General features: G+C 57.4%; 1 protein-coding gene across 1 annotated transcript; it reads right to left on the bottom strand.

Moving 5' to 3' along the window:
• Nucleotides 1-68: 68 nt before the first annotated feature.
• Nucleotides 69-9,956, bottom strand: LOC139601833 (parathyroid hormone/parathyroid hormone-related peptide receptor-like). The gene is made up of 13 exons (XM_071451163.1): nt 7,108-9,956; nt 6,133-6,238; nt 5,632-5,742; nt 5,390-5,514; nt 5,144-5,238; nt 4,637-4,799; nt 4,137-4,290; nt 3,938-3,998; nt 3,326-3,392; nt 2,941-3,039; nt 2,552-2,689; nt 2,425-2,466; nt 69-2,205 (listed from the first exon to the last, which is right to left on the bottom strand). The coding sequence occupies exons 1-13, from the start codon at nt 7,177-7,179 to the stop codon at nt 1,879-1,881; spliced, it is 1,560 nt and encodes a 519-aa protein (XP_071307264.1). The 5' UTR covers nt 7,180-9,956; the 3' UTR covers nt 69-1,878.

Below are 9,956 nucleotides of genomic sequence, written 5' to 3'. Positions count from 1 at the left end.
CCCTGTTTTAGCTTCAAGGTCTCCTGGGGAATAGATTTTTCTCCGCTTTATAAGAGGAAAGGATACAGCCCAGGACATGTGATTGATTTCCCCCAGCTTTTTGTGGGGTCATGGGCAGACCTGGAAGGAGAGCTCAGCAACAGCCCCAAGATCTGACACCTGAACTGGCTACATGGTTATTTGGGCCCCCTCAGAAACCAGCTCTGATCTGCTGGAGTTTTTTATAAAACAGTTTCCAGAATTCCCTCCCCACCGTCTGGGCAGGAATTGTTGCCCTGGTTTGAGCTCTGCACACTCAGTGTGAATACAAGGGTGTTTCAGGGCAGACTGGCAGGGCTTTACAAGCTGTGTTCCCCTTCTCACCCTGAAGATTCATTGCTGCAATTAAAGATTGGAGTTTGAAAACAAAATGTAAAAATAGCCCCATAGTCTGAGCTGCCATCTGCTCCCTCCCTTCCCCGATCCCAGCTCATGCCACTGGGAACCAGCCCCATGTGAGGCAAATGCTGGGGGTTCTCCCCTTCTTGGTAACACTTCCTCTGCTCCTTGTTAGGATTATTGGAATTCCTCACCCCTCTCCCACCTCCCAGGAGCCTCTTGGGAAGAGAGTGATTAAATATTGATCAGTGCACAGATGTCAGCTTGCAGGGCTGTGTGAGGTCCATGGGAGGGCTGCCTCCATCCCTGGGAACAAGGGAGCAGTGTGAGCAGCATTCCAGCTGCCCTGACAGGGGCTCTGGCCCTGTGCTGGTGTCTTCCAAAGATACTAATTCCTTCCAAGAGATGATTTTAAAACTGTGCATCCCTACAGCCCTTCCCTGGCATGGCTCCTGGCTCTTTGTCCCTCCAGTTCCCTGTGACTCACTTTGCACCACAGCTTTTCACTGGAAGATATGGGAATGCACACAGTCATTTACCTGGTCCCTGTCCTTACCAAGAAATTCCTGCCTTGAGGAGATGTGTAGGAAGAAGATGCTCCATGCCACCACCACCATGCTGTTTAATTTATCTGCCATCTCCACAGATCCTCGGGAAAGCCTTTTCCCAGTGAGCTTTCCCAGCAGGGCAGGAGGATGCTGGGGCTGCTGTCTGTGGCAGGGGCAGAGGGAGAACAGACCTGGCTGGGGCCAGGGCTCCAGCCTTTCCCCCACTGCTGAGTCCAGGCTGGAATGCAAGGTGGAAACAAGCCAGACAGACTCTCTTTACTCACTTCTTAGCCTGCAGTGAGATGACAGGGCCACGACAGTTGCATGCAGGGGCCTTTGTGGTAATGGATGAAGTGTTGGGGATTCAAGTGTACCCTGCACCCTTGCAGGCCATAAAGTTTGTCCTGCCTCCTTCATCCCACCCTGTCCCAGTGCCTCCCGCTCCAGTTTGTGGTAGTGTGATGGTGTTCACTCCATCCATGAGCTGAGCTGCAGAGGATGGAGGAGGGCAGGGTGAGCTGCAGAACAGCCCCAAGGGTGCTCTGTGCTCCCCCTGGCTGGAGCTGGTGCTGGGTGGGGGAGTCCAAGGCAGGATCTGGCTCATGGGATGGGCTTTAACCACCCTGGAGAAGTCACCTCCCACTTGTGGGGGTAGGACGAGCACGGTGGTGTCTCCTGGTGAGGACTCAAGGCTTTGTAAGCACAGAGATCACATCAGTCACTTGCATGTGGAGGAAAACGAGGTTTTATGGCTTGGTTTTGGGCCGGGGTGGAGGAGGAGCGAGAGTACGTGGTCCCTTTGCACCCTGGTTCCGACAGAAAGGGAGCTGGGTTGTTCTGGCTGCCATCCCAGCCCTGGCTCTCCATGCAAGCGTAAGCAGAGTTCAAAGTGTGAGGACCAGCATCCTTCCAGGCACATCTGCATGCCCAGGTGGGGAATCCACCCTCCACTTCACAGCATCGTCTCCAGCTCCTTGCTGGGCTTGGGGTGACACTGAGTCAGCTCTGTCAAATCCACCGTGTTTTCCCCCGGGCCTCTCAGGCTCAGTTCCTGCGCGGGGCAGGTACCGGAGCCGGGGCCGGAGCCGGGCGGGCGGGGCCGGGCCGGGAGCGGCGCTCCCCGGGTGCCGCCCGCTGCCCGCCCCGCCAGGCTCGTGCTGCAGCTCTGCGGGGCCTGGGAGCCGCGGCCGGCGCAGCAGCAGCTGCCGGGGCGCGCCTGCTGCCCCAGGTGCAGCGCCAGGAGCCTCCGGAAATGAGCCTTCTTGATCTCGGCCTGCACCTGCGAGAGCAGAGGGGGCTGCTGTGCCCAGAGACAGCAAAACCGCCTCGCCTTGCCTTGCCTTGCACTTTTCCCTTCTCTCTTCCCTCCCTTTCCCTTTTTCCTTTCCCTTCTTTCCCTCCAAATCCTATTGAGAGGGATGGATCTGAGCTTTTTGCTCTGGTTATCACAGCCTGGGGCTGGAACAGGGAGCTTTAGCTCCTCACTCTTCCCACTTACCTCCCCATTGCAAAAGCAGTAGATAAAAGCCACAAAGAAACCCTGCCAAGAGACCAAAAGAGGTGGAGTGTGAGGTCCCTGAGCCTCCCTAGATGAACATCCCTCAATGCTGGGAGTGTCAGCCCACCTGGGAGGAGTTAAAGAGCATCTCATAGTGCATCTGGATCTGCCACAGGAGCCCGGAGACCTCGGTGTAGGGCATGGCCATGAACACCACGTAGTGGACTCCGAAAAGCGGCATCAGCACCAGCGTGGACTTGAGCAGCTTCCTGGAAGGAGAGACCTCAAAATCATTCCCCAGGGCCTGCAGGGCCCCACAATGGCCAGGCTGGAGGTGGGAGCAGGAAGAGCTCAGAACTCCAGAGCCTCAGTCCAGCAGAGCTGCCAGAGGAGCTGGCTGCCACTGTCCTGCCACCCTTCCTCACTGCTCCAGCCCTTCCCACACCTCTGCTCCTCCTCCATGGGGAGCCATCCTGGCTGAACAGGCAGGACACGAGGCTTTGGTGCTGCCAGCACTTGCCTGTACTGCTGCCGGGGGTCCAGCTTGCCCGTGGTGGTCTCCCAGAGCTTGGAGGCCAACACCCGGACGATGTTGAGGAAGAGGAAGAAATTCACCTGCCAAGAGACCCCACGGTGGTGGTGGTGGTGCCCACTGTGAGCTGGGTCTGCCCCAGGACCCCCAGGGACACAGACAGGCAGCTCTGGGTGAGGTGCAGGCAGGGACATGGCAGTGATGCTGTGGTCAGACCAGGAGGGGCCAGAGCTCCTGGATCCCTCTGGGCTCTCCCTGGGTGCTGGAGTGGCTGGGACAAAACTCCAGCGACCACAAGTGAATAGCTCTGGTCTTTATCAATCCTCTTTCCCCAAAAGGAATTTGGAGGTTCATGCACAGGATTCTTACCACAACTGCAGCCAGAATGGGGACCTGATAAATCCACTTCATGTTCCCTGCACTGAGGTCCCAGCACCTGAGAAGACCAGTAAAGAAACTCCTTGGAGAAACCTGACAGCACTGGGAAGGATGGCTCCCTGTACCCCCAACCACCCCAGCACCCCCAGCTCCTACTCTCCACCCCTTGGTGGGCTTTGTGTAAATCTTGAGCTGTGGCTATAAGCATTTGTAACCATCATGGTGGGGCAAAGCAGGTTTAAATGAGCATTAATGTTCCTGAGGGCTCCTTGACCACCTCATCCCAAACCCCTATTGTTCATATGATGGCCTTTCTCCTTTTAAAATGCCTCACTCCAGAATGTGCCCTTTAGCATCCATCTCTGCTGTTTATTGATCAATTTATGCTGCAAACCTGCATCCACCATCCTCCCAAACGCAGAACAAAACAACTATCGCTCTGTATTACTGACAATTCTATCAACAAGCCTTGAATGGTGTTCCCTCCTGTTGTTCTTTTTGAAAATTTTCATTTCCATAAAGCTCTGGTGCCCACAGATACTTTGCTGGCATTTGCAGCACTGTTCCCCTCCCAAAGGCCCTGGAGAGGGTGGGTGTACATACTGTGTATCTGCCAGCGAGGCCCTGACGCTGGCCCAGATGGACACAAACACAGCAGGGAGGCCTGGAAGGGCAGGGACAGAGTGAGGAGCAGGGTTGGAGCATCACCTTTGCACATCCAACCAGTTCCTGCATCCCACTGCCCTTCCCTCTCAGCCATGGCCAATGCCACAGCTCCCGGCTGGGGCTGGGCTCTGCTCACCCCAGCCGATGATGATGAGGACCCACAGGTAGTTCTTGTTGGAGAGGAAGGCCATGAAGATCAGGCTGTGCAGGTAGAGACCTTCCACCAGGATCCAGTAGTGGTTGGTGGCCAGAAAATAGAGGAACAGAGTCACCACCACCTTGCAGCCAACCTGTGGGAGATGCCTGTGTCAGGCTGGTCCCCAAAAGCCAAACCTGGTGGCTTTTGCTTTCTGGTCACCAAAACCCAGCTGTGGCCCATGTTCTTCTTGCAGAGACCTGCATCTCCTCTGGGGTATTCCAGCATCTTCCTTCCCATAGGACAGGTATTCCCTGTACACTGGCCAAGGTACTCTGTGGCTTTTGTCTCCAGTGTGCCACCAGGACAGGGAGGAGTTGGGCAGAGCCAAAGCTGGACCTTCATCCCCTGAGCAGCACAGCCCCAGCCTGGGAGGATCCCAAGCACATACCACTGCATCAGGGCTCCTAAATCTCCCTTTCCCCCCATGCACCACTTGCCAGGTGTCCCCGCTGTCCTGGCAAGCCGTCCTCCCTCCTGTCGGGGTTGCTGGGCGCCGTGCCCGAGTAGAGCACCAGGTCCTTCAGGAAGATGCTGAGGGCCCGGCAGATGAAGGAGGTGAAGAGGTGCACGTGGATGTAATTCCGTGTGCAGTGCAGGCGCCTGCGGAGAAGGGATGTGACACCAACCGAACCCCAGCTGCCCAACCAACTCACCACACCTGGGCTCAGGGAATGGGGGCTCTCAGAGGGGGCTCTGGGGTGTCTGGGCACAGAAACCACATCTGGGAGCAAGTGGGGTGTCCACACTGTCCAAGGGCAGGGTGGAGAGATCAGGAGCTGGTCACACTGGGGATGTCTGGGGCTTTGGGAAGTTGGCTGATGTTTGTGTTGGGTCTGGGGTTGTTCCCATTCCTTTGGGGGCTGCCCCCTCCTTGGGCTTGTGTGCACGGGTGATGGGATGGGTTCCTGTTCTCCCACATGGGAGGGACTTTGGCCTCTCCTTACTTGAAGTAGGAGAGGATGCAGACAGCGACGATGAGGGAGGCCAGGGAGATGGAGTAGCCCACGGTGTACATGAGGTGCAGGCGGTCAAACACCTCCTGGAAGAGAAGGACTGAGCTCCACCTCCCTGCCAGAGCACAGGGGGAGCAGGGCTGCTTTGAGGAGCAGAGAGGGAAGAGCCCCTGCCCCCAGCACTTCCCCTGGCCCCCATCACACCCCTTTCCCAGCACCTTGGACAAACAAGGTCACCTTCTGGTGGCTTCGGCTCTCGGAGGAGAAGAGCAGGGCACACTCGGTGTAGTTGGCCCAGGTCTTGTTGATGCTGAGAGCCATGGCCCAGGTCCCATAGGCACTGCAGTACCTGTAGGCGTGACCTGGGAACAGCAACGAGCACTGTGGCAGCAGAAGGGCCCGTGGGAAGCCCAGACTTGTCCCTGCTCCATGGATTGTCACCAGGGTGAGGTCACTCTCTGCCCAGGTACAAGACTTGCCTTTGTGGTTGAAGTCGTAGATGTAGTCGGGGCAAGGCACTGACACCTCCTGGCTGGGGGAGCCCCTTGGCCAGCAGATGATCCCATCCCACTCTGGAGGGCAGCTGGGGTCTGGCCAAAGAGCAAAGACACATCTCACATCTCCAGTCAGGGCCTCAGCATAACCTCTGGCTTCCCCAGGTGTGTGCTGGACCAGAGGGAGGAAAGCTCTGCCACAGATTCCCCTGGGCTGAGAGAGGGAGAGGCTGCAGGGGGCCAGGGAAGGGGACACATCCCACCTCTTCCAGAGGGGGCAAGGCCCCTCCACAGCTCTCATTTGTGGTGTACATGGAGCTGTCTGGAAAATGCTGGAGCCAGTGCTGGCTGCACCCAGAGCTCCACAAACCCCCAGGAGCTGGGTGTCCTCAGCCCCATCCCACCCCAGCAGAGAGGACAGCATTCCCCAGGGTGTAACCAGCTCCACCAGGGCTGGCTCACCCAAACACAGGGAAGGGACAATACCTTTGATCTTCTCCAGCTGGGCCTTTATGTCCCTCTGACACTTTGCCTTGGCCTCCACCAGGAGATAGATCTGCTCTTCTTTCGTGAGAACGTCATCAGGATCGACCTGCCCAGACAAAGCCCAAGTGACAACCCCTTGGCTCAAGCCATGGCATGGCTGTGCTCTCCCAGCCCTCTCCAGGAGAGTCAGGTTTGGGTGGCTTTGGGTACATTCAACAACACAGGGAAGAAAAAAGCTCTTCCTGCATTCCTGCTCTCATTTTTCCCTCTTCCAAGGCTGATGCTGACCCCAAGCCCCTTCCTACCCTCTCCATGGTCATTTCTGCTCATGGTTACATGCAGAAATCAGTGGCCTGTTGAGCTCCTGCCCCAGCTCCCTGTCACCCACCACCAGCAGTGCTGGGTGTCCCTGTTGCCTGTGCTGAGCTGGGCAACAGCTGAGCTGACCAGGATGAGGACACAGCTTTGGAAGAGAACAGGAGCTGGAGTGCAGAAGAATCACTTTCCCCAGACTGCCTCCAGTGAGCACAGCCAAATCCAACCCCAGAGAGGAGATCCAGGACTCCTATCCATGCTCTTCCCCAAAGCAGCACCTGGGTGGGTGAATGGGGGGCAGGAGAGGGATCCTGGGGGTGCCTCAGCAGGATGGGGGCCTGGCTGTGGGAGTCTCACTGGCTGTGCCCAGCTCTGCCTCCAGCCCCTCCTGCAGTGCTCGTAATCGGCTCTGCTCCCCCGATCCTCCCAGGCACTGACCCCTGCCCTGGATGTGTCCAAGAAATGGAAAAGCCATCACACTGCAGTGCCCCCATGGCTGCTGGAAAGCTTTTAGCAGCAGTGGAGATGCTCTCCCCTCCTGCCCAGCAGCTCTGCAGAGCAGGACAGAGTCGGGAGCACAGCCAGCCCTGCCCGGGCCAGCGGCACAACATTTAAAGCCAGGAGAGGGAGTAGAGGAGCCCCAGGGCCACGCAGACTTACCAGAGCCGAGCTCAGGAGGCAGCAGCAGAGGAGAGTCACCAGGATACCTCCCACAGGGCCAGATGTCCCCATGGTGCCAGTGTGTCACTCAGATGGGGACTTCAAGGACCAGAATCGCTGCCAGTGGTGGAGAGGGCTGGCGTGGTCAGCAGGACAGAGCATCTTCTGGGAGCACCCTCCTGGCTGCCAGCCCCGCTGAGGTGAGGTGGCAGGGGGGGCACAACCCTGGGAGATCAGGGCTGGGTGAGTTCCTTGTCCCTGTGGGATCTCTATAGGGATCTGCTCACAGGCTCTCCAGGCAGGGGGGTTTCTCCCCCCACCATGCTTGATCCTATTCTCTCTTTGTGTCTTGCCTGCTTTAAGCAGCTCCGGGAGTGTGTGCAAACAATTCCTGTTCGGATGGGGATGGCAGAGGTTTATTGGCTTAGCCCAAGGTGCTAAAATCCTCTTCATTCAAGGCAGATTCCTCTTCTCTTTTCAGAAACTTCTCTCACTGCTCCGTGGCTCATTTTTCAGCTGTCACAGCATTCCCCCACTGCCCCCACGTTCCTAGGTCCCTTCTAGCCCCAGACTGGTCCCAAGCAGCCTGAGGAAGGTGGGGAAAATCCCAGCGAGGCGGCTGGAGGCAGGGAGGCAGAGGGTGCAAGCACGTGAGCAGCACCTCGAGCTGATGCTCCTGCGATGGGATGTCTTTCAGGCAGATGCCAGTTTAACCCTTTTCCTTCTCTGGGGGCTGGGATGTGTTCTGGGGAGGTGTGCTGGGATCTGTCCTGCTCTCCCAGGCACCCACAGTGACCTCAGGGCACATCTGCATTCAGTGTCCTCGGGAGAGGGGCTGGAGGCTCCGTCCTGGGGCAGGGGATGGAGGGAGCAGCCTCCTGGATGGGGTCCCACACCATCACTGGGCAGCAGGTCAGAGCAGGTCCCAGCTGTCACCATCCCTTGTCACCTGCATCCCCCTGGCATGGCCCCAGGGCTGTCCCCTGCCTTTCAGGGTCATGCTGATGCCCAGCTTGCTCCCACCACCCAGCCAGTTCCAGCAGCCTGTGACCCCCAAGCAGCCTGAGCGTCCCCCTGGGCACAGAATGAGGCACAAAGAGGGGAGCCTTCTTTCCCCAGGCAGGTTATCATTAGTGGGATGAGGCTGGAATTCAACAGCCCAGTGCCAAATCCCTGGAACAGCAGCTCCCAGCCTGGGCCCCTCCCCTGGAGCACATAATCCATGCTCAGACACAGCTCTTGCTGCCTGTGTGAGTGCCCCAGTCCTGCACAGAGCAGCAGAGCCCCCAGAGCCTTCCTTGGGGTGTTCCTGGCAAGGCAGCTCACTCTGGTCCCAGCCATGAGCCCCCCTGAGTGTGTGGTAAGGGTCAGAGCCTGCTGGGGAGGGGAGGCCAAGGGAACACAGCAAATCCCAAGGGCAGGGCTCAGGAGGGGCTGCTGCTCCTGCTGATGGAATCAGACAGCAAAACAAGCCCCAGGGTGGCCATCAGCTGAAAATCAAGGAGGGACTGGGGACATTGTCTGCAGCTGCCTGTCTCCACTGCCCGAGCCATGGCGTGGGTGTGGCACCAGGATGCTGCACGGGCATGGAGGGTGAGCAAGGGACAAACAGTCAGACTGAGCCATGAATGTTTTCTCAAGGCTCTGCTGGGGCTAATTTCTGACCCAGAAGCTGCTGGGGAGTGAAGATGGAGTTAAGGTGAGGTTATTTTGGAGTCAATGGATGCTGAGGGGGAGGCAGCTCAGGGGCAATTCAATTCCCTTGATTTCCCAGACGACACCGACCCAGGCTCTGAGTTCACACTTAGCAAAACAAGTTGAGTTTTTTTGCTAAATGACTCGTTATATTCTAGAGAGCTCTGGAAAGCAATGATTGCAAATGACACCCATCCAGCCCCCTCAGCCCCCCAGGCTCTGCTAGCAATGAGGAGATGATGGCACACAGACAATTCCCAGCAGTTTGTGGCTGCTCCCTCCTCCGGAATGACCCCCATAACTCCTCCTGTGCCCTGGTGCCTCACACATTTTATCTAAGTTGATGGTTTAGAATGTCTCAGTAAAACCCTCAAGCCCCATTTTCTGGGATGCTGAACTTCAATGAGTTTTGTGCCTTTCTGAGTCCTCAGCTGGGAGAGGAGGGTGAGAGCAGGAGCATCTCCCACCAGAACCTGCCCAGCCCCTGGAGAGGAGCCAAATGGAGACTCCATCTGCCCTGCGGGTTTTGGAGGTGCTTGGGATGGGTTGTGCAAAGCTGGGAAAGATCTGTGCTGATAAATTCAGGTGTGGCTTTGGCCATCATTTCCATTTCCTCATTAGCCACCCTGAGGGAGGTGAGCACCTACACTGGTCTTTTCCAGGGCTCAAGCTCAGCCCTGGGGAGAGACTGGGACAAAGCAGACCCTGAGCATGAGGCCAAGGGAGTGTTCAGAGGGTTGGGAGCTCCTTTGAAGCAGCACTTTGTAAATCCTGGTCTTAGAAGGGCTCTGCAGGGCTGGCTCTCGCAGCCTGCCTGCAGACAGGCGCATTTCACCGTGGGTATCAGGGCAGGTTTAGCAGCCATCCTGTTGCTATTTTCTTGCCTGGCCCCCGTGGCCATCCGCGTTTAGGTTTCAGTGATCATTTAGCAAGCAGCCCCCATGCAGCCCACCCGGTGCAGGTGCTGGAGGGGGACATGTCCCCCCTGTACAGCTGGGAGGGGGGCTGGTGGCTCCGTGGAGCCAGGAGCCGATGACAATGGGCAATTGTCAAATTGGGGCCCCTCTCGTTTGAGTTTTCTTCCTTTTATAGTAAGTAGCAGTTGCTCTAGCAGCTGGCCTGCCCCTCCAGGGTGAGCACTGGGCTCCGTATAT

This window comes from Agelaius tricolor, unplaced genomic scaffold (assembly GCF_023055355.1).
Source record: "Agelaius tricolor isolate 1412-34295 unplaced genomic scaffold, bAgeTri1.0.p SCAF_31, whole genome shotgun sequence".
In the NCBI taxonomy this organism is placed as follows: domain Eukaryota; kingdom Metazoa; phylum Chordata; class Aves; order Passeriformes; family Icteridae; genus Agelaius; species Agelaius tricolor.
Note: the sequence above shows the minus strand (reverse complement) of the source record. Positions and strands in the feature narration are given on the sequence as shown.

Excerpts from the sequence above, each read along its gene's own strand:
- LOC139601833 (XM_071451163.1), bottom strand. The coding sequence starts at position 7,179 with ATGGGGACATCTGGCCCTGTGGGAGGTATCCTGGTGACTCTCCTCTGC. Across the intron at positions 5,743-6,132 it reads CCAGCTGGAGAAGATCAAAG|ACCCCAGCTGCCCTCCAGAG; the intron begins GTATTGTCCCTT and ends CTCTTTGGCCAG. Across the intron at positions 2,690-2,940 it reads CCCGGCAGCAGTACAGGCAA|CTGCTCAAGTCCACGCTGGT; the intron begins GTGCTGGCAGCA and ends CCTTCCAGGAAG.